The sequence below is a fragment of the Panthera tigris genome, chromosome C1, assembly GCF_018350195.1.
Source record: "Panthera tigris isolate Pti1 chromosome C1, P.tigris_Pti1_mat1.1, whole genome shotgun sequence".
Classification (NCBI taxonomy): domain Eukaryota; kingdom Metazoa; phylum Chordata; class Mammalia; order Carnivora; family Felidae; genus Panthera; species Panthera tigris.
This window is the reverse complement of record NC_056667.1, coordinates 7457729-7481354: the sequence shown is the minus strand read 5'-3', so window position 1 is coordinate 7481354 and position 23626 is coordinate 7457729. Positions and strand designations below refer to the sequence as shown.

The window sequence follows — 23626 nt, the reverse complement described above, 5'->3', positions numbered from 1 at the left end:
CTAAAATTTATATGGAAATGCAATGGACCAAAGCTAAAACAATTCTGAAAAACAATAAAGTCAAAAGCTTTACACTACCTGATTTTAAGATTTACTATAAAGCTACAGCAATCAAGACAGTATTTCATTTACATTAGGCTAGACACAGAGATAAATGAAACAAAACAGAGCCCAGAAACTGACCTACATATCTACAGTCCTTTAATTTTTACAAAGGTGGCAAGGTAATTCAATGGAGAAAGGGTAATCTGTTCAACAAATGATACCAGAACAATGAACCCCAGCCTCTACCAACAAGCACAAGAAAAGATGCTTAATGTTGTTAGTCATCACAGAAATGCAAGTTAAAACCACAAGGAAACACCACTACAAACTCACTAGAGTGGCTAAAATTAAAGACAGACAATACCAAGTGTTGGTATGGATATAGGACAGCTGGAATGCTCACATACTGCTGGTGACACCAAAAAATAGTACAACTTGCAAAAACCCTTAGGCAGTTTATTATAAGGCTAAACATATACTTACCATGTGACCCAGCAATTCCACTCATAAGTATTTATGAAAGAAAGAAAGAAAGAAAGAAAGAAAGAAGAAAAAAAAACCTATCTCTCCACAATACATGAGTATTTACAGTAGCCCCAAACTAGAACCAATCAGTGGGGAAACAGACTCTAAGGTGACTCCCATGATCCCCACCTCCTTGTACTCATGCCCTTGTGTGGTCCCCTGGAATATGGGCAGGACCTGTGACTTGCTTCTGGCAAAGAGGGTAGGGCAACAGTGACAGGATGCATGTAATTACATGTATGTGGTTACATTAGGTAAGACTTTAGTGCCCATTTTCCTAAGACACTCTCTTCCTTACTGGCTTTGAGGAAGCCAAGTGACCACGTTAGGAAGACCCCTGAGGCAAAAAACAGAGGGTGCCATTTTGTAATTGGCATTCAACCAGGGACCTGCAGGCCATAAGGAACTAAATGCTGCCAACAGCCACATGGGCTAGGAAGCAGATCCTTCCCCAGTCAAGACCCAGATGAGGTCACAGCCCCAGCAGACATCTTGATTTTTCGCCTTGTGAAACTCAGCTAAACTGTGTCCTGATTCACAGAAACTGAAACAATACATGAGTGCTCTTTTTGATAATTTGTGTAAATTTGCTGTAATACTGCTATGCAGCAATAGGTCATTAATAGAATCCAAATATCCATAAACTGGTGAACAGATTAACAAATTGTGGTATATCTATACAATAGCACACACTACTAAAAATTAATGAATTACTGATACAATAGAAGTCCCACAAACATCACTCTGAGCAAAAGAAGTGAGACACAAAAGAATACATACATTTTGAATTCATTCACAGGTAATTCTAGAAAAGACAAATATAATCGATGGTGATAGAAAGGAGTTCCGAATCCCTGAAGCCAAAAGCTAGGATTTACTGGGAAGCAGCATAAGGAACATTTAGGAATACCAGAATTGTTTTGATCTTGATTGCAGTGGTGGTTACATAGGTATAATATTTGTCAAAACTCATTAAACTGACCACAACACACCTATTAGAATTCCACAATGAAGTTTTTGGCCACAAGGACTTTGTCAGTCAATAAGCTATTAAGCGAATCTACAGATTTTGAATCAGGATAGAGGCAACCTCTGAGGGTGGGACAGTGACAGGAGGGTTACCGGGGGGACAGCTTCTGAGGTCCTGGTAATGTTTGATTTCTTAATGCAAGTACCGGTTACACAAGTGTGTTCACTCTGAAAATTCTCCAAGTTAGACACATAATTTGTGTGCTTTCTGGGTCTATGCTCAACTTCAGTTAAAAAATAAAAGAAAGAAAAGATGGGGCGCCTTGGTGGCTCAGTCGATTGAGCGTCCGACTTTGGCTCAGGTCATGATCTCGCAGTTCTGAGTTCGAGCCCCACGTCGGGCTCTGTGCTGACAGCTCAGAGCCTGGAGGCTGCTTCGGATTCTGTGTCTCCCTCTCTCTCTGCCCCTTCCCCACTCATGCTCTGTCTCTCTCTGTCTCTCAAAAATAAATAAACGTAAGAAAGAAAGAAAGAAAGAAAGAAAAGAAAAGAAAAGAAAAGAAAAGAAAAGAAAAGAAAAGAAAAGAAAAGAAAAGAGGGGCACCTGAGTAGTTGGTTAAGCATCCAACTCTTGATTTCAGCTCAGGTCATGATCTCACACTCGTGAAATTGAGCCCTGCATCAGGGTGCATGCTGAGCATAGAGCCTGCTTGGGATTCTCTCTCTCTCCTTCTCTCTCTGCCTCCCCCCCCCCACTTTCTTTCTTGTCTCTCTCAAGATAAATATTTAAAAAATAAAGAAAAGAAAAAGAAAAAATTTAAAGACTAGGGAGTTATTCTAGACTAAAGCATACTAAAGAGACAATGCAATCCCTATTTCTTGATTGGATCTGGATTTTTCTTAATTGGGGGAATTTGAACGTGGACTATATTATTAAATAATGATTTTTTAAAGATTTTTGAGAGAAAGAACATGAGTGGGGGGTGTACAGAAAGAGGAGGTGACAAAGAATCCATGCTGACAGCAGACAGCCCGATACAGAATTTGAACCTACGAACCATGAGATATTGACCTGAGCCAAAGTTACACACTTAACCAACTGAACCATCAAGGTACCTCAATAATGATTTTTTTTTTAAACATGGGCTCTATGCTAGGCATAGGGCTTGAATTCACAACCCTGAGATCAAGACCTGAGATGAGATCAAGAGTGAGATGTTCAACTGACTGAGCCACCCAGGCGCCCCTTAAATAATGATATTTTATCAACACTAAATTTCTTGTGTGATAATGGTATTATGTTACATGTGGTATGGTATAACGAGAATAACCTTACTCTTAAGACAAGGTGAAGTATTCTAGGATGGAATACTGTAATTCTGTAACTCATTCTCAAATCCTTAAATATATATTTATATATATTTAAAGAGACAGAGATGAAGCAAATTCAGCAAAATGTAAACAGTATATCTTGAAGTTTTTGTGGGAGTTTTACAGGAGTTCTCTGTATTATTCTTTCAACATTTCTACAGGTTGGAAATTTTTCAAAATACCAAAAACTTGAAGGGAAAAATATCTCATTTGAACTACTGTTATTCAAGAGTTCAGCAGACTTCCAGAGCTCCTGGGTGGCTCAGTCAGTTGAGCAGCTGGCTTCAGCTTGGGTCACGATCTCACAGTCTGTAAGTTCAAGCCTCACATCGGGCTCTGTGCTGTCAGCGCGGAGCCTGCTTTGGATCCTCTGTCCCCCTCTCTGCCCCTCTCCCACTCACACTCTCTCAAAAATAAATAAACATTAAAAAAAAAAAAAAAAAAAAAGAGTTCAGCACACTGCCAAAACTGCACATAGAGACTCGGGAGAAGGAAACTAACACTTACTGAGCACTTACTATGCACCAAATACTTTTTTTATATCTGTGATTCCAGTCAACCCTCAGAGCAACCCTTTAGGGTAATTACTACTTTACAGAGGAGAAAACAGGCTCAGGGAGGTGGAGTGGTGAGTCCAATAGCGAGTCAGGGCTGAAGTTCAAAGACTGTCAGGATACAAGGCCATGCTCTCGCACTCCTTAACGTCTTTGCTGTGTTCTTCTCCCTCCCCTGCTTCTGTGTTTTCTCAATCTCAAATGTACTGTATCCGGGGAATTTCAACAGATTGGAAATCCATGTTCTGCAATATATTCAATATTCAATAACCACTAAACACCCAGAATGAACCATGCTTCTGCACTTCACTGAAGACAGCTGATGGAGAAACAGAAATAAGGATAACAGGGGCACCTGGGTGGCTCAGTCGGTTAAGCGTCCGACTTCAGCTCAGGTCACGATCTCGCGGTCCGTGAGTTCGAGCCCCACATCGGGCTCTGGGCTGATGGCTCAGAGCCTGGAGCCTGCTTCCGATTCTGTGTCTCCCTCTCTCTCTGCCCCTCCCCCGTTCATGCTCTGTCTCTCTCTGTCTCAAAAATAAATAAAAAACGTTAAAAAATTAAAAAAAAAAAAAAAAAGAAATAAGGATAACAGCTCCCATTTCTATGGGCCGTACCAGGTACAGACTAGAAGGGCCTCTCATAAGAGATCAACCATGCAACCCAGGGTAACATGGGGAAAATACGAGGATTTGAAGCAATAAATGTAATTTCTTTTTTTTTTTTTTTAATGTTTATTTAGTTTTGAGACAGACTCAGACAGAGTATGAACAGGGGAGGGTCAGAGAGAGAGGGAGACACAGAATCCGAAGCAGGCTCCACGCTCTGAGCTGTCAGCACAGAGCCCGTCGTGGGGCTCGAACCTAAGGACCGTGAGATCATGACCTGAGCCAAAGTCGGGCGCTTAACCGACTGAGCCACCCAGGCGCCCCAGCAATAAATGTAATTTCTAACTCAGACTGAAGAAAGACTAAGAAGACTGCCATTATGAAAAAATCAAGCATGTCACTAGCATCTAAAAGTCACAAGGACAGCTAGGATAAACCCCAGCATTCAGGGTATTCAAATATGAAAGAAGTTACTCCAGAACAAATAAAAGAACAACTTGAGTGGACTGGTAGGCAACATGTGAAAGATCATACCCCCCCAAAAAGATGATAATAGGACTGGAAAAAAGATTTCTCGTTTGTGAGTGAAAATTCAGAGTTTATGAATGTAGTAATAATAATGGTAATAGTAATAAACACTATGTCAGGCACTGCTCTAGAATAAGTCATTTTAGGCGCACCTGGGTGGCCCAATTGGTTGAGCATCCAACTTCGGCTCAGGTAATGATCTCACGGTTTGTGAGCTCGAGCCCCATGTAGGGCTCTGTGCTGACAGCTCGGAGCCTGAAGCCTGCTTCAGATTCTGTGGTCTCTGTCTCTCTCTCTCTCTCTCTCTCTCTCAAAAATAAAATAAAACATGAAAAAAAAATTAAAGTAAGTTATTTTATTGGAGTGCCTGGTGGCTTAGTCAGTTAAGCATCCAATTTCATTCAGCTCAGTCATGATCTCATGGTTCGTGAGTTCAAGCCCCACATCGGGCTCTGCACAGACAGTGCAGAGCCTGCTTGGGATTCTCTCTCTCCCTCTCTCTGCCCCTCCCCCACTTGAGCTTTTTCTCTCTCTCTCTCTCAAAAAAAAAAAAAAAAAAGTTGAGTCACTTGTCCAAGATCCCACAGCTATGAGTAGTGGGGCTAGGCTTATAAGCCAGTAAGGATGGCTTTGGAGCCCATGCCAGCTCGACACCGCCTCTCAAAGAAGGGGGTTGGCTACCACCCTCTATCTTCCAAAACAAGAAGCTGAAGCCACAAAGCCAATGAACAAACTTTCTATGAAACAAATACTGATTCAGCCGCCCAGACATGTGTTCTTTCTTACCGACCAGGTTTGGAGGAACTATCCACATTGTTCTTTAAATTCCACTCTGCTTTGACAGCAGCAAGGGGAAACTAAGTTGATCAGGACTTGAAAATGAAACGACAAGCAACCGCTAGAAGTTGGTCCACTTAAAAAGTGTGCATTTGCGGCTTATTGTTAGACAACGACAGAATTTGGCATGGAGTTAAAATTTTCCCCTGACTGCCAGCGTGCTCTGATGCAATCCCGTCTCTACCAGCTATGGAAAGGAGGGCAAAGGATATGCAGAGCTGAAAACCCAACAAGTATGGCCAAACCCCCCTCAGAGGACCTTAGATCCCTTCCACATGTACGGAAAGGGCAATTTCCAGAACCAAAGGAATCCTTGGGCACTACAATGGCTCCAAGTGGCAAGCTTTTTAGTAACTTTAACAGCACTGGCAAATTAAAAGTCCTAGAAGAATCAGGGAATGAAGACACACACACACACACACACCCCAGGCTGCGGGCATCCCTAACATGTAACCATTCAGAAAAGCCCAGATTTTGAGGAGCTTCAGCATTTCAGGAAGCTAAGCGAGATAAGTCAAGAAAGAAGGGCCCCTCCTCCCAGACACTCCCACACTCCAGAATTTCTGACGGTGAGAAAGGCCAGAATCAGCCCGAGTTATTTCCCATCTTTTACACTCCAGACTTCATCTTTCTGAGTCATTCGCTCTGCTAACAGAAGCTGACCTGGGGAACACACAACTCCTCTAAGTGCAATTCCTGTAATAGACCTATCCTGAAGAATAAAACAGTAAGAAACGTTAAGTAGTGTTCTTCTGCCTAGGAAGGAAGTGAAATGCCGCTAGGCTATGAAAAGTCTACAGGTGTTTCAAGGAGGTGAGAGATGAAGTCCACATCGAAACCATTTTCTCCTTCCTTGGTCTAATCCTAAGTAAACGTAAGCATGTGTGGCTAACCGGTGGAGTCACACACATCTGGGTTTAAACGCAGCCCCCATCAGGCACGTGATCTGGGGTATGTTACAGACCTCTAGAATCCACTTCTGTTGAAATGGCGGTTAATAGCCTGTATTTCATAAAGGTTGTAATGAGCGTTACACAAGATAATAAACGTTAATTTGTCCCCAGCATGATAGCACACCCTCAGTAAATGCAAGGTACCGCTTACCCCTGTCCTCCCCACCCCAGCCCACCCACCTTTGGATTTCAAACCCATTCATAGGCCTTATCATCCACTGCTTCCTGACAGCACGAACACTGGTCCCCAAGGTCCCCTTAATGGAGTGTGATCTGGCTGAAACTGCGGCTGAAAAGCTAAAAGGGGGCCCTTTGGCCGAGAAAACCAAACTCTGGGAAGCAAAAACGGATCCTCAGCAAAAGCTTGGTGGCGTCTGTTGTTTACAGCGAGTGCCCTTCCTACCAACGTACTGAGAGTCCCAGTACATTTCTGACCCTCCACTGGCAGGGAACGCGCAAAGGTGACGAAGAGGCTGGCAGCGGGGCCACCTCGCGAGGCTGAGGCTGTGGGAGTGGGAATCCTGATGGAGTCAGGGCCCTCCTGGGAGGGGACAACCGAGAACGATGGAGCCTCGCACCCCTCTCTCTCCTCAAGCAGGGGCCCTCGCAGCTCAAGGCTGGAGGCTTCCCAAGGGTCCCGCCACCGTCCCGGCCAAGCGCAAGTGGGACCCGAGGGGTCAGCAGGAGGGAAGCGGGGGCCCGCGGGCGCCCCCGGGCCTCGGCTTGGGAATGTGGTCTGAGAGGGGTCACCGGGGGAGGGGCCGGGCGGCGAGGACCTGGGGAGGGGCGGGGCCCGGGAGGGGGCAAGAGGTCGGGGCCCCCGGCTGGGGAGGCTCAAGGCCCCCGCCCAGCGCCCAGCCTCACGCCGAGCGCCCCCTCCAGCCGCGGTCCCCGCCACTACGGCGGGGCAGTCCCACTCCCCTTACCTGGCTCGGCTGCTCTGCCTGCTCCGAGGACGCCATCTTTCTGAGGCCTGACTAATCTATCGCCGCTGGGCGAGGCGTCTCCCAAGCGCCCTCGCTCTCGCTCACCCGCCCAGACCAAAGTAGCCGGAACTGAACCTGTCGATGGGGGCCGGGGGGGCGGGGGGGCACGCGAGGAGGAAGGGGAACTCCTACGTCCGGGTCACCTCACACAATTGCCATTAGGTCTCTGCTGCCCAGGAAGTTCTTAAGTCCGTCTTTTTTGCATTTTTATTATTCTCATTGAATTAAATCTCTGACCATCCCCACAGTGCCTTGGGCACAGGCAGGGACTCGCTAAATCTGTAATAAATGAATGAATGGGAAGAACCTTGGAAATTAATTAATTAATGTTCAATACCATTTGTTGAGTGCCTACTATTTGCCAGGTACTTTGGTAGCTGCTAGTAATAAGAAGATCCAAGACTCAATTCCTGCTCCTAAATTCAGGCCACACACACACACACACACACACACAATTATAGCATCTTACGGATAGGAGTCTGATAACAGTTTGCAGATTAGGAAGACACAGAACGGAGCTTTTTGGAGAGAAGAGACTTCTACATTCTTACTTGATAGTAGTTGAGTAGTTAGATTTTAAGCTAAATGTAAAATTATATTTAAAAATTGCATATATTAGAACTATCGGTCAGTTCATATTGCAGTTGTGTTTTGACTGATTACGAGTACTTAAAAGGGTTGCTTCAACAATTCCTCTTACCAGTTTTAAATGCCTACTGTTTTCTAATGAGATATCTTATTTTCTTATAAACAAAATATGAAAGAGACTCTGGATGAATATGAGCTATTTCTTATGTACGTAAAATGCCTCCCCCCTGCCCCCACTTCAAGCGAAGAACCTTTAAAAATTTTTTATTATTTTACTGGTAAACGTTTTTTAGAGGGAAGAAAGTAGCAGTGTTAGAACAAGGATGAATTTATTGCCAAGCAGCATCTGGACAATCTCAAACAGTGATGTGGTTCGCATTTTCCCTTTCCCGTCTGATTTGAGATCTTAATGTTTAATCTAGTTATGTAAGCATTTCGTTCCGAGATCCCAATTTGCACAGCTGAAGCCGGGAATCAAACTGGTGGAAATGTGCGAGTATCTTATTCTTTCAGCAGGACTGAAAACTACACTCGTCAATGTTTTAAATTGCCTGAGGGTTGGGACATCTTACAGATCTTTTCAGTTTGGAAAGGAAAACAAATGAACACAGTAGAATGTCACTGTTTCATTTGAGTGTTAACGTTATGCATCTATATATGTAATTAAGAGCGTTCTAACAATCCAAGGAATATATATGCGTGTCTTTCATAACGCAAAATAAATCCATATTGACCTCATTTTGATCCCGCCACCGAACTCCTAAATATAAGCTAGAAAAACACTCCTCTAGGCCGAATTGAGTGACGTAACGAAGTTAGCTTCGATCCCAGAGACTACAGCTCCCGGCATACCCCCGGAGCCACACGGGATTAGCGGCAGCTAAGACTACACTTCCCGGCGTACCTTGGTCCCACGCGTGATTTGCCGCAGAAAGAACTACAACTCCCGGCAAGCCGCGGGCGGGGGGTGGCGCCGCGCGGAGCCTCCCCGACTTCCCCGAGTCAGTCGAGTCCCACCCTGAAGAATATGGAGGTGGCCGGAGGCGCCGAGACTGAGATCCGGCCTCTGAAGCCGTGTCTGCTGCGCCGCAACCACAGCCGCGAGCAGCATGGCGTGGCGGCCTCCTGCCTGGAGGAGCTGAGGAACAAGGGTTGGCGCGGGACCCGGGCGGAGGCTGTGGGGGCCGGGGCGGGGGCTGCGGGGAGCCGGGTCCGGTGAGGAGGTCGGGCAGGGGCAAAGCGGGGTCAGCAGGAGCGACTTGGGACGGAAGTAACTCATGTGGGCATAGCGATGGACAAGTTTCAAGGCGATTATCTCATGTGAGATTCATTTGGTGGGAAGGTAGACGGGAAATGCAAATTAAAACCGACTCGACTTAGGTGTCCTGCCTAGAATCGCTCAGACCTTGGAGCAGACCTAGCCTGGTGCATGCCTGCCTCCGGGCTTCCTACCGTGACGCTGGTGCCCCCAGCAGGGTGCCAGCGCCTTTCTGTCGTCAGCTCTGGCAGGCACTTGTGCAGCGTAGAGAGAGCTGCTTCCGACCTTCCTGGAGTTCCAGACAAGGAACTGGTGCTCTGAGTGACCGAAGTTCCGAGTCCCGGCCCCACACGTACTAGCTGCTTGACCTTGTACTTAAACCAGCTCTCGACCCTCAGTTTTCTCATCGGCAAAATGGGTATAATATTTCCAGCCGTGCTTTTTACAGGACTGTTGTGTTTCCACGACTTGAAAGTATTATGAGCCAGTAGTAATAAATTGTTTATCCACGGTGAAGTTGCACACGTTAAACGTGTGAGCCATCCCCAGTCATAGTGTGTGTCAATGTTCAGTGCTCCTCTCTGAGTCACCAAGCCCCAAAAGATACCAGACAGAAATCTTTCGGAGACCCAGGAGCAGCCAAAGCATTATAAATGCTTTCGTGACATGGCTTTTGCCACCTCACTCTTCACATATTTGTTCTTGGCATTAGGGTACTTAAGTGTTAGTTCCTCTTGAATGCATCGGCTGGATACACTTGGCCCAGAGACCAGTGTAAGCGCTTGTGTTTGGAGCTCAGCCTCTCCAAGGCTTGCTGTTCTATTTGGGTGCTGGACGACATTGCCCAACCATATTTGTAGTCCACTGGCTACTTTGCTGCTTCCCCTCACCCTGTTTGTGCTGTAGGCATTGCCATCACCAAATGCGATGGGACAGATCTGCCCCAGACAAGCCTGTTGCCCCTTGACAGTAAAGAGGAGAAGCTACTGATGCAAACTCCTGCTTCTCCTGTGCCTTCCTGTAGGTTAGAAACACTGCAGAGTACAATGCTGCATGGAACAGAAAGCATTTCCTTTTTTACTATTCTTCTTTTTTTCTTTCTTTTGTTTTTTTTTTGGTTTTTTTTTTTGACATTTGACACAGGAGAATTTAAGATGACCACTGAATAAGTGAATGAAAGACGGCTCGCTCACAAGGAATCATATCGGACTTTGGCTTGGTTTTCATCCAAGTAAAGATGCGAGTGCTCCTAACGTGGGTGCAAAGCAGCTGGAGGAAACATTGTCAGGAGTCAGACTGTGTGTCTGCCACTTACTGGGTGACCTCAGACAAGTGACTTAGCCTCTGTGAGCCTTGGGTTTGACATCTGTAAAATGAAAATAAGAATAGTACCTACCTTACAGGATTGTTAGGAGACAAAACACTGTGCACAGGAAACACTTAGAACAGTACCAGGCGTGTGGGAAGTGTTGTCTTAGTGCTGGCGGGTGTGGTTGTTACTGTAGGTAACCTACCAGCAGTTCTGCTGCGCTTTGAGAGCATATATGTTGAGAGTACAGAGACAGGTGTAGTTTCCTTATGGATACTTGTCAATTGCCAAATATTTTATTCCTCTCAGCCTGTGACATTCTGGCCATTGATAAGTCCCTGGCACCAATCACCCTGGTCCTGGCAGAGGATGGCACCATAGTGGATGATGATGATTACTTCCTGTGTCTGCCTTCCAATACTAAGTTTGTTGCATTGGCCAGTAATGAAAAGTGGACGTACAACAATTCAGGTAAGAAACTCTGGCCGTAGACAAAATGATCTATGCGATACGACATCCATCACGATTCATTTTGCTGCCCAGGCACCTGGTTGCTCTTTGTCTCGTTAAGCATTTGTGCAGCCAGCATTTACTGAGACACAAAAACTCACCTCAAGGGGAGTGTGGTAGGATCCTGGGTGTGCATGATCGGGGCATCAGGTTTAAGTGGCTTCTTTTCATAAAAAAGACACAGAGCAGATTCACACAGAAATAATCGAAGGTGGAAGAGAAGGGAAAATGCAGGTCCTAGATGGGGATTGGCTTTCCCGTGAATCCTTGAGAGAAGGCGCTTCCCTCACCCCTGAACTTTTTCTAAATGGTCAGTGGGAAGGATGTACAGACCTCCTAAAGGTCTGTGTGTTGGAGGAGGAGGTGAAGATAGCACTTCAGGTTAACCAGACTGTGACTGGCTTTTTCTCCCCTATATCAGATGGAGGTACAGCTTGGATTTCCCAAGAGTCCTTTGATGTAGATGAAACGGACACTGGGGCAGGGCTGAGGTGGAGGAATGTGGCCAGGCAGCTGAAAGAAGATGTGTCCAGCATCATCCTCCTGTCCGAGGCAGACCTCCAGGTAAGCCTTCCTCCTCCACAGCCCCACTTATCTGGCTCTGCTGCCCCCAGCCCCTTAGTTTCCATGTGTCTTGCCACAATAATTCTGTTACTTCTTAATTTTTATTAACATCTTTTTTTTAATTTTTTAAATGTTTATTTATTTTTGAGAGAGAGAGACAGAGCATGAGCTGGGGAGGGGCAGAAAGAGGGGGACACAGAATCCGAAGCAGGCTCCAGGCTCCCAGCTGTCAGCACAGAGCCCGATGCGGGGCTCGAACCCACGAACCATGAGATCACGGCCTAAGCCGAAGTCAAACGCTTAACCAACTGAGCCACCCAGGCGCCCCTATTTCTTAATTTTTAAACAATGCTTTGACAACAACCAAGACTCTTCATTTTCTAATTCTTGCACCTAGAGTAGAAAATCCAGATGCCTAGACCCACTTAGTCTCACTGGGGGGTTAAGGAGGTATTGTCAAAGAATGTGGAAGTGGAGAAGCCGAATTAAATCCCAGCTCCATCACCATGGCTTTGAGCCAGTAATTTAGCCTCTTTGCCTACATTTCCTGTCCAGTAAAATTGGGATAAAAATAGTACTGTCAATTCAAAAAAAAATATTTACTAAGCACCTACCCTGTCCCTGGCATGTTTCTGTCCAAGGGGTACAGTGGTGAACAAGCCAGACACAGAATCCTGATGGAAGGAGCTCAAATTCTGATGATGGGAGGCAGATAAAGCAGGAAGCATGTTCGATGGGTAGCAGGTGGGGCAGTGTGCCAAGAACAACGGGGCTGGTCTGGATTGGGAGATCAGGGGAGGCCCCTCCAAGGAGGTGGCTTTTTTCGTAATCTTTTTAAACTTACAAACTTACATATTTGAATAAAAACAAATACATTCAGGGGCACGTGGGTGGCTCCGTCGGTTGAGTGTCTACTTCAGCTCGGGTCATGATCTCACAGCTGTGAGTTCAAGCCCCATGTCGGACTCTGTGCTGACAGCTCGGAGCCTGGAGCCGGCTTCAGATTCTGTGTCTCCCTCTCTCTCTGCCCTTCCCCCACTCATGCTCTGTCTCTGTCTGTCTCAGAAATAAATAAATATTTAAAAAAATAATTTTTTTAAATAAATACATTTGTATGGCTCAAAATCCAAGAGGTATAAAAGGATATACGGGTAGCCAAAAAGTGAAAACAACCCAGATGTCCATGAACTGAAGAATGGATAAATAAAATGTGGTTTATCCATACGACCTAAGAGGAATGAAGTATTCATACATGTGTAACGTGGATAAAGCCTTCAAAGTGTTACGCGAAGTGAAGAAGCCAGACATGAAAGGCCACGGATTTTGTAGTTGCCTCTATATGAAACGGCCAGAATATGCAAGTCCGCAGAGATAGAAGATAGAGTGGCTGACTCGGGCTGGGGTTGGGGAAGCTTTGAGCGGAAGCAGGAGTGATAGCTAATGGGTGCTGTGCTTTCAAGGGTGCTGACTGCACAAGTCTGTGAATGTACTAGAACCCACCTAGTTATACACTTTATATGGGTGAATCATATGGTATGTGGGTTATATCTCAATAAAGCTGTTTGGAAAAAAAATAAAAAGGACATACGGGAAAAATCTGACTCCTGCCCCTTAACCACCAGGTTTCCCTTCCCAGAGATAATCACCTCTCAATTTCCCATTCTAGAAATGTTGTGTATGCCAACAAATACATACATATTTTCTCCTGTCCCTGTACTCCACAATGGAAGTATATCTACCCTTTTTAAAAGAAACATCTGGAGAATATTCCAGATCAGTACGTAAAAGACATTGCCGTTCTTTTTTGTACCACTGCATCGTATTCTGTTTTGCTCGTGTGCATGACTTAATCAGGAGTCTCCCCCACTGGTGGACATCTGGGTTGTCATCAGTCTTGCTGTTCCAGACGGTGCTACAGGAAGCTCCGTGTCATTCTGCACACATGCTTGTCCGTAGAATAAAGTCCCAGAAGTGCAGTTGATGGACACTGGCAGGTTCCCAAGAGGTGGCGATTACACCGAGAGCTGAAGGAAGGAGGGGGCTTGCCATGGACAGGTCGGGGCTACAGTTAGAAGCGTTTTTGGGTTTGTTAAAGTCTGTGTTTGTATGTTAGGTGCTCATTGATGCTCCGTGTTCAGACCTGGCTCAGGAACTCCGCCAGAGCTGCGTCACCGTCCAGGGGCTCCAGAACACCCTCCAGCAGGTCCTGGACCAGAGGGAGGAAGCCCGACAGTCCAAGCAGCTCTTGGAGCTTTACCTCCAGGCTTTAGAGAAGGAGGGCGGCATCTTGTCAAAGCAGCAAGGTAGGACTCAACTGGCCAGGGGAGTCACCCTGAGAACTGAGGGCCTGGGGAGAGAACCCGTGTTTATAATGTGGCCAGAAAAGGGTGATGCCACAGCTGCTGGCATCTTGAAATGACGTGCTTCTGTCTTTTTTTTATTTTTAACGTTTATCTTGAAAGAGAGGGCGCACGCAAGCAGGGGAGGGGCAGAGAGAGAGGAGAGGGGGGAGAGAGAATCCCAAGCAGGCTCCACGTTGTCAGTGCGGAGCCTGATGCAGGACTCGATCCCACGAACCGCGAGATCGTGACCTGAGCCAAAATCAAGAGTGGGTCGCTTAACCGACTGAGCCCCCCCAGGAGCCCCCGCGTGCCTCTCCCTTGCCCGACTGATGGCTCCCCGGTCGTTTGTGCGGCTGTATGTTTGCCCAGTGCACCATCTCCTCATGTCTGCTTTGCAGAGTCCCAAACTGTTGGTGACCAGACGGATGCAGTCGACACGGGTGGTAACAGAGAGAGCTCCTCCACAATCGCACTCACAAGCCAGATCCTTACTGTGCTGAAGGAGAAGCCTGCTCCAGAGCTGAGTCTGTCCAGTCAGGATTTGGAGGTGGGCAGGAACGGGGGACCCTGAGCTGCAGGGAGCCACTCCCCCCCTGGGGGTGCAGCGCCCTGCAGAGGCGCATACGGGATCGCTTCTGGCCTCTGCAGACCCTGGCTCCTCGCTGCCCCGTTTGCCTCTTCTATGCACAACATCTCATTTCATCTATGTCAGAATGGCTTGAACAAACGTCTCATTTCATCTATGTCAGAATGGCTTGAACAAACAGGTGCACTCCCGCAGATCGTCAAACCGCATTCTCGGGTCCTTTGTGGGAAACGGAATGTCCGAACCGGTCGGGGAGGAGTGGCGACGGGGAGGAGTGGCGGGGCTCAAGCTTCCGGAGGGCGGCTTCTGGTTCTGTCGGGCCCTGAGGGAGATCATCGTCAGTCGAGGCACACAAAGTTATCCTAGCGAAAGGTGCGCCCGGGGGGGTGGGGGTCATCTTGTGCTGACTCCACGGCCAGGGAACTAGAAGCCTGACGCAGGATCCGTCAGAGTGGGCGCCACTTCCTCTCCATCCTTGTCCCTGTCCCAGGCACCTCCCCGTGTAGCTAGAAGGCAGGAGACCTCTCGACTTGCGCCTGGCCTAAATTTCCCGTAAGTGGAGGACTTGACAAGTTGTTCCCACGAAACTTCTTTCCAGAGGGACTTCCGTGTCAGTGTTGGAGGGTAAGGAAAGGCCGTGGCCACGGAGCGTGAAAGGATTCTGGCGTTTCAGCACAAAGACCTCACATTCGCCGGCGCTGCCCGAGCTCAGTCCCCTAAAGAAAATCCCGGGAGCGAGAGAGCGGCAGGCGAGGGGAGCCGGGAGCGCTTCTCAGTGGTTCTCATTCTTGCCGCAGCTGGTTGCCAAGGAAGACCCCGGAGCTCTGGCTGCCGCTTTGAGCTGGGACGCAGAGAAGACGGTGACGGTGCAGCAGGCCTGTAATCAGGAGCTCAGCCTGCGTCTCCAGCAGGTGCAGAGCCTGCGTTCCCTCCGGAACCTGTCGGCCAGGAAGAGTTCGCTGCCTGGAGAACGGCAGGAGCCTAAGCGAGCCAGACAAGACCCCACATAGCTGCAGCCGGAAACCCCGTGGCCTTGTTCTCATTCTCAGTAAATACCTTCAGCCTGATTACTGTAGCTGCTGCCTTAATACTGTACCCCCTTCCTGACAGCACCTTCTGGAACAGCCTGGAAGACCAGCCTCCTGCGGTCCCTTCCAGAAAAGTGCTGCCACATCTCAGCTCCCGCCCTTGCATTTTTTGAATGACAAAGCTGCACCAACAATACCCCACCTCTTACTAGTGACCTGTTCTCATGGTCTCTGTTTGAAAGTAACGGTCAAGGGCAGTGAAAAGAAGCTGTTGTATTTCAGACTCACTATCCTTTTTCAGAAGCTGGAACTGCAGGATTTTCAACACAGATAATGGTCAGGAAGGTGACGTACTAGAGTTGATTTATGGCCACAAACTCGTTTCTCAAGTGAATGAGTTTTTTGGTTTGTGTAAAGGCGCATATTAAGTCTGCAGACCATAGGGACATATGGAGAGTCTAATTCGCCATTTCTAATTGTGAAATTATATTTGTTACCACTGTGAAACTGTTTCCAGTTTTCTAATATGTTTTATCAGCAGGGGGTATGAAAGGTCATTAAACCGATCTCCATGTGATATGGCTGTGAGTCTCTCTGGGTGCAAGGCAGAGGCTTCTGGTTTATATACATCCTGTTTCTGCACAAACTCTTTGGGCTTTGTAATCTAATTTGGAACAGATTTTCATCCCTGTGAATGTCCAGCATGACATTCAGAAGCCATGCAGCCTACGGGCCGATTCTTCAACTTGGGGAATCGTCCTGGACAGGGCACAGAGACCGGGCATCCCACGGCCTGCCCCCACCCACTCGATGCCAGTGGCCATCTGTGGGCATGGAGACAACTGAAAACATCCCCACATGTCTTCGGAATGCCCCTGGAGGGGCACTTATGCCGGCTGGGGATTTTTCTAGCAGTCTGCTCTGGGTTAGCACTTCTATACGGGAGCCTCATACAACTGAGTGAGCCGGTTAGGGTGTGACTTATCCTCTCATACATAGCAAAGCTGTACTTGGCGAGGTTCAGAGATTTGCCCCGTGTCACAAGGCTAATTGGAGGCCCGGGATCCTGGTTCCAGTTCCAGTGCTTTTCCCACTTTTGTGTGTTTTCTCTTATGTCCACATGCTCTTTTTTTTTTTCTTTAATGTTTATTTTTGAGGGAGAGAGAGAGACAGAGCATGAGTCGGGGGCGGAGGGGAGGACACAGAATTGGAAGCAGGCTCCAGGCTTTGAGTTGTCAGCACAGAGCCTGACGTGGGGCTCAAACCCACAAACCACAAGATCATGTCCTGAGCTGAAGTCGGACACTTAACTGACTGAGCCACCCAGGCGCCCCATACTGTCTTTTCTATTCTACATCCAGGTCACTGGTCGTGTTACACCAGTGTAACAAGTTGGAATCCACTCGAACCGGAAAAGACCTCATGTGTCTACAGCATAATTGCCAGATTTCTGACCACAGGCACAGTGCCGGTGGTATAAGAGAATAGCCCCGTGAACCCTGTACAGATAGCCCAGGGGTAAAGGAAGCCTGGATTCCAGGAACAGAATGGACCCTCCACTCACCAGTTACAGCAACATCTCCGTCTTTGCCCTCCGGAATTTAAAATGTTTTCTCGAACTACGTCTCAAAGACACAGTAGGGCTGCTGTTGGCTGGCCTGGGTGTTGGGACGCCCTACTTGAGACCAATCCACCAAGCATCTCGGCTGCACAGGATAATGGGGAAAGTGCTGTGGGGCTTGGAGTAAGCCACGCCGCCGGGTGAAAGGGGTAAATGAAGCGTGAGGAGGAGCGTGGGACCTAGCACATAGTAGGTCTACAGAGAGCAGGTTCCCTTCATCTCCCCAGGGGCAGAGGGAGGGGGCGCAGGAGCAAAGACAGAGCTGTGTGAGGGGGCTCCTGTCTACGGGTCTACGGGGCGAAGACCTTAGTCTGCAAACTCGGACCCAGATGCACGGTGCGCGCGGCTGCAAACACATTACATTGCCCCTGGTGCCACTTACCTTCCAGAATAGAAATGTAGTGGCACAGCAATATGTCTAAAAATAGGAGAGAGAGGGCAGGGCAGCCCGTTCTTACGGGAGGAGAAAAGAATGTCAGAGGAAGCAGCTGGGACTAATGAACTCCGCATTAGCCATATCCCATTCTTTCAACTCAAGTCAAATGTCGGTCCCCATTAGGCAATTGGCTTTGACGGGAGCTATGCTAATTACCACTTACCAAACCTTTAATTCCTGGGGAAAAGCAAAAGGAAAAAAACGAATGGGTTTTTCATTTTCAAGAGAGAAAGGGATAAAATAATAGTAGTCGGGGAAAGGAAAACCTGCATTAATTGCAAAAATGATTAACGTGCCTTTACTAAGATTTACCAGATTGCTTAGCGGTTTCATTTCCTCGTCATCCGCTCAATTCTTTTTTTTTTTTCTTTTTTGCCTTCAGGGTTTTTCTCCATCTTATTTCGTTTGTACGGGTTCGCCTTAAATTGTCTTGGCTGTGTCTTGTATTCCTTGAAGTTTTTTAAGGACCTCGTAAACGACCTAGTCTGAACACCCAGCCACTATTGCCTGAGTCCTCTGACCCCGGGGTCTTCTGTCCTGCTCGAAGGCCTCCAGTGAGGGGGACAGACTCACTCTTGGGAAGTGCACCGAATTTTCAGATTGCAGAACATTCAAGTTCACTATTTGCTCAAACTAAATCAGAACACACTTTGTAATTACAAGGAAGCGAGCCAACAGGTTAATGCATGGATACTGGATTTTCCTCAGCACTTCCCAATACCGCGTTCTAAGAACTATCAGCAAGCAAACACACACACACACACACACACACACACACACCAAATCTAGCTTTTCCTCCAGTTTATAATTATTTTAATAAGACAAGCACATGTGTTTTTTGATCACTTAACTAATTGTAAGTGGAAAAGATAAATTAGCGTTAATTTTATCAGGGTTATAACAAGCTAGAAGTAGTGGGTAGCCCAGATGTCCTTTGCCTCTACCTCTCTAGTCTAGAAACCGAAAATTTTCTTCTTTTATAAAAATTTTTTTTAAATGTTTATTTATTTTTGAGAGAGAGAGTGTGTGTGTATGTGAGCAGAGCGGGGGCAGAGAGGGCGACAGAATCCAAAGCAGGCTCCAGGCTCTGAGCCGTCAGCGCACAGCCCAACGTGGGGCTCAAACCTATGGACTGAGATCATGACCTGAGCTGAAGTCAGGCACTTAACTGACTGAGCCACCCAGATGCCCCCAAAATTTCCTTTTTAATACCTACATGACTTTTCCTCTGGTTTGTTCAAAATGGAATGCGGGGGTGCCTGGCTGGCTCAGTCAGAAGAGCATGCGACTCTTGATCTCAGGGTCATGAGTTCAGGCCCCACGTTGGGCATAAAGAGTACCTAATAAATAATTTTTTAAAAACTGGAATCCACATCTACTGAAGAAGCTGCTATGAAGATGTGGGTGATCCCTTCCGCGGGTGCTGTTAAATCAAGTTGTTTAAGTGTCTCCCATGAGCTTACTGGTCTGAGTTTCCTAAAGCTGGGAATGGTTTGCCATCAACCCTAAATACGAACACTGTAAAGGATTTGTTTCAGATGCTATGTCACACTCAAGTCTTCCTCAACAGTTGAGGATCCGTTCTAGTGCCAAATATTAAAAAATAAATGCAAGAGAATGAATTACAACTTGTCCGGGTGCTGGTGACCCCATCTAGACACTGAACTTGTCTATAGTGAACTACAAGAATGTATACTTTGAGAAAAGTCTACCCAAAACCTGATGGTAGAAAATTATCCTAATTTACCCATTTTACTCTAATGTATCCATCATGAGCATATTAATCTAGTCTAACATGCAGTGGATGCCAGTTAACATTCAATCCCCTGCACTAAGGTAAGCTTCGACTTGACAGATTCCCTGCCAGTCTCAGTTGTATGGCCTCATTATCCTTCGGATGTTACTTAGTGCAAAGTTATAAGTCCCCGGTCTTAAGGACTGTGTAGGTATGACCCCGATCGAAACTGAAAAACAATGAGCACGCTTTCCTTCTAGAAAAATCTTAAAAGACAACGTTCTGAAGGTTAGCTGGCCTTTCAGGCTGGCATCTTGCACCAGTGTGCTGACCCAATTACTGGTCTCTTAAAGCTGCTGTGTTCGGAAACGTGGATGCTATTACGGCTCGTCCGTCACATTGTACTTTACTCAGCTAGTAATTATGAATATGAGCTCAGCTCTGCAGAAAACAGGACGGAACGGTCAGCAGTCATGCTCCGTGTCTGCTCCCCTGGTGTCCAGAGAAGATTACAATGCTTCTCCAGCCAGCTTTTGCCGATTTTCCTCATATTAGGCCTGACTCTCAGAAACTTCCTGTGACTCAAGGTATGAATCTCGAAGCTTTAAAGGTTAGCATCTAAAAACCTCCACCCCGGGGCACCTGGGTGGCTCAGTTGAGTGTGATTCTTGGTTTCAGCTCAGGTCATAATCTCACGGTCTGTGGGTTCAAGCCCATGTCAGGCTCTGTGCTGAGAGCTCAGAGCCTGGAGCCTGCTTCCGATTCTGTGTGTGTGTGTGTGTGCACGCGCGCGTGTGTGTCTCTCAAAAATAAATACACGTTTGAAAAACATATTTAAGGGGCGCCGGGGTGGCTCAGTCAGTTAAGTGTCTGACTTTGGCTCAGGTCATGATCTCATGGTTTGTGAGTTCGAGCCCCACATCGGGCTCCATGCTGACAAAGTGGAACCTGCTTGGGAGTCTCTCCCTCACTCCATGCCTCCCACACACATGCTCACTCTCTCAAAATAAATAAGCTATAAAAAATATTAAAAATATACATATTAAAAAAAATTTTTTTAACCTTTACCCTGGAAGTTTTCCTTAGAGTCTGTCATTCAAGATCCATAAACAATATGCATAATCAAGGATTTTGGTGCTATGGGAGAGAATTCACATTTGATTAGGGTTTTGAAATTGAGTGATTTGTTCACTCCTAATCTCATTTGAGCAGCCCGGAATCCTGGTCCACATGGGGCCTTGAGAGCCGTTCTGCACTGTATCAGAGGAACACAAGTCCCTCTCCTGTTTAGCCGTCACTCATTGTCACTTCTGTGGAAATTCTTGAATGGGAAAAGGTCGCAGTTATACACATATGTATCAACGTATAGGCATCTGTCACAGAACAAAGTCTGGATCCTGCAATCCTGAAGTTCCTTGAATTAGGAGTCAAGGCAAGCAGGCTCCAGGGTCCTCAGCAGCACCACTCTGTATTAGGTTGAAATAAGACCTTCAATAAGTCTGTTGAAACAGACTTCACAGGCACCTCAGTGGCTCGGTGGGTTGAGCATCCAACTCTTTTTTTTTTTTTTTAAATGTATATTTCTGAGAGACAGCACGGGTGGGGGAGGGGCAGAGAGAGGGGGACAGATGATTCGAAGCGGGCTCCAAGATCACAGCAGTAAGCCCGTTGCGGGGCTCCAACTCGAAAACCGTGAGATCATGACTTGAGCTGAAGTCAGACACTCAACTGACTGAGCCACCCAGGCGCTCCAAGCATCCGGCCGGCTTTTGATTTCGGTTCAGGTCACGATCCCAGGGTGGGGGCACCGAGCCCCACGTCGGGTTCTGCGCTGAGAATGGAGCCTGCTTAAGATTCTCTCTCTGGGACACCTGGGTGGCTCAGTCGGTTGAGCGTCCGACTTCGGCTCAGGTAATGATCTCACAGCTTGTGAGTTCGAGCCCCGCATCGGGCTCTGTGCTGACGGCTCAGAGCCTGGAGCCCGCTTCAGATTCCGTGTCTCCCTCTCTCTCTGCCCCTCCCCTGCTCACACTCTGTCTCTCTCTCTCTCTCTCTCTCTCTCTCAAAAAATAAACATTAAAAAAAATTAACAACAAAAAAAGATTCTCTCTCCCTCTGTCCCTGTCCCCCAGTCAGGTGCACTCTCTCTCTAAAAATAAAAAAATTTAAAGATCTTTTAAATAATAGACAGATTTCATTCTTCACAAAGCAAACCTAAAGCTCATCCATGAAAGAACTGTAACAAATCAAAATTGACTTACTAATGGAAACTAATATGGGTATTTTATAGCAGCAGCTCTGAATGGAACTCTTCTTATGAGTAAATGAACATATCATCTGTTTAACAGCATATTTGTTTTTAAATTCATTTTCTCTAAAACACAAAAAATAATTGTTTTGCTCTTTGAGCACAATGTTAAAAATTTGCTTTGAATATGAGGGAAATATTTTTTAAATTAGACGGTTTCTGTGAAGATAAACTGAAACAGAATGTTATTCTGGACTCTTAAATATGTCGCCTTTGGCTATTTTAAATCAAAGGAAGACAAGAACAGAACTTCCAAGCACATAACGAAGATGAAAGGAAAAGCCAGTGGGTCCACAGTATGGTACAGCAAGAAACAAAAATCTTCATCAAAAATGCTCACCTTGGCACCTGGCTGGCTGTCAGTCGAGCACGTGACTCTCGATCTCAGCGTCGTGGGTTCGAGCCCCCCACTGGGGGTATTGATTACTTAAAACCTTGAGGCACCTGGGTGACTCAGTCGGTTGAGTGTCTGACTCTGGGCTTTGGCTCAGGTCATGATCTCACGGTTTGTGGGTTCGAGCCCTGTCAGTCTCCACGCTGATAGCGCAGAGCCTGCTTGGGATTCTTTCTCTCCCTCTCTCTCTGCCCCTCCCCTGCTCTCTCTCTCTCTCAAAATAAATGAATAAACTTGGAAAAAAAAAAATATATATGTATTGTATGAAGACAGATGGTAACCCCACTCATCATGGTGAGCACTTCATAAAGTATATCATTGTTGAATCAGTATGTTGTACACCTGAAACTAATACAATGTTGTATGTCAATTACAGTTTTAAACATCCTATAATGTTTACTTTGGGTTCCAAATTACTTAAGACACTCAGTATTGGACTTTATTAGAGTTTAAATAAAAAAGACTTTTCAGGCACCTGGATGGCTCACTCAGTCAGTCGAGCATGCAATTCTTGATCTCGGGGTCATGAGTTCGGGCCCCATGTGGGGTGTAGAAATTACTGAAAAATAAAAGCTTTTAAAAATAAAGTACGTAAACTTGTAAACTTCTGAATTACATGGGAATGAGAAGACCACAACTGTTAATACATTTTATTCAGATCCATCGTTATAATTCCTTTGCATGAGTAATCAGGGGTGGAGTTTTATTTGCAGGAGAAGAAGGTCTTCCGGAAGAAATCCTTGCAAGGTGTCTTCTCCTGCAGGGACTGTTGAGGGGGCGGGACTTCCTGCCTTTTGGCTGCCTCTCTGGCTTCCCGTCCTGTGTCCCTGTGTCCCCCGTAAGGCACCAGCCTGGATGACCCCAGGCCAGGAAAGTCAAGAGGCTGCTTTTTTTCCTTCATTTCTATTGCTTCCTGCAAATGTTTTTAAAAAGAAGCAGAGAGGGGCGCCTGGGTGGCTCAGTCAGTTAAGCGTCCGACTTCGGCTCAGGTCACGATCTCGCAGTCCAGGAGTTCGAGCCCCGCGTCGGGCTCTGTGCTGACTGCTCAGAGCCTGGAGCCTGTTTCAGATTCTGTGTCTCCCTCTCTCTCTGACCCCCCCCCCGTTCATGCTCTGTCTCTCCCTATCTCAAAAATAAATAAACGTTAAAAAGCAGAGGCCAAAGGAAAGAAAAATCAACCATCTGGCTCAGCCAGCAGTAAAAGATACATCATTGCTTCCTTTAAAAAAAAAGAACAAAAAACAAAACAAAAAAAAGATGCTTCAGAAGAATAAATCACCTTTCCGTTTAAAGGATAAAAAATTAAGAGAACACCCTCACAAAACTGTCCTCATTAGAGAAGGAAAAGTTAAGGATTTTCAGTCTAGGGGGGGAAAAAATGGCTTGTTTTGCCCCTAATCTTCTAATCTGCATTAGAAGAGTTGGGGAGATCTCTCATTTTCCCTGCCGACCAGTCACTGGTCTGACTCCTGGATGTCCACAAATTACTGAGACAGATCAGATGGAGACATCGATGGAGACAGAGCAGATGGAGACATTCTGCTCTTTGAGATTCTTTAGGAAGCTTCTAG

At 46.5% G+C, this 23626-nt stretch overlaps 2 protein-coding genes across 8 annotated transcripts in view; one reads left to right on the top strand and one right to left on the bottom strand.

Moving 5' to 3' along the window:
• The window catches only part of PEX14 (peroxisomal biogenesis factor 14), a 143447-nt gene extending 136066 nt beyond the window's left edge, over positions 1-7381 (bottom strand). Inside the window, exon 1 of the mRNA XM_042993795.1 lies at positions 7317-7381. Within this exon, the coding sequence (XP_042849729.1) occupies positions 7317-7352 (36 nt within the window). The 5' untranslated portion in view covers positions 7353-7381. The remainder of the gene's footprint in view (positions 1-7316) is intronic.
• A 1560-nt stretch (positions 7382-8941) lies between these two features.
• DFFA (DNA fragmentation factor subunit alpha) lies at positions 8942-16138 on the top strand. 7 transcript variants are annotated; one of them, XR_006221557.1, is made up of 7 exons: positions 8942-9115; positions 10841-11002; positions 11463-11605; positions 13719-13908; positions 14346-14494; positions 14596-15157; positions 15331-15399. XR_006221557.1 is itself a non-coding variant. In XM_042997517.1 (7 exons), the coding sequence occupies exons 1-7, from the start codon at positions 8992-8994 to the stop codon at positions 15371-15373; spliced, it is 837 nt and encodes a 278-aa protein (XP_042853451.1). In that variant the 5' UTR covers positions 8942-8991; the 3' UTR covers positions 15374-15465. The 7 variants fall into 7 exon arrangements, 6 of the variants coding, with proteins under 6 accessions (XP_042853451.1, XP_042853450.1, XP_042853449.1 ...); XM_042997517.1 differs by having other exon boundaries at positions 15132-15157; positions 15331-15465; XM_042997516.1 differs by having other exon boundaries at positions 14596-14714; positions 15132-15419.
• The last annotated feature ends 7488 nt before the right edge of the window (positions 16139-23626 follow it).

What these genes read in the sequence shown, in the direction of transcription:
- DFFA (XM_007078409.2), top strand. Translation starts at nt 8,992, where the DNA reads ATGGAGGTGGCCGGAGGCGCCGAGACTGAGATCCGGCCTCTGAAGCCG. An exon ending in GTGGACGTACAACAATTCAG is followed by an intron (nt 11,003 to 11,462) that starts GTAAGAAACTCT and finishes CCCCTATATCAG; the next exon opens with ATGGAGGTACAGCTTGGATT. An exon ending in TGTCCAGTCAGGATTTGGAG is followed by an intron (nt 14,495 to 15,330) that starts GTGGGCAGGAAC and finishes TTCTTGCCGCAG; the next exon opens with CTGGTTGCCAAGGAAGACCC.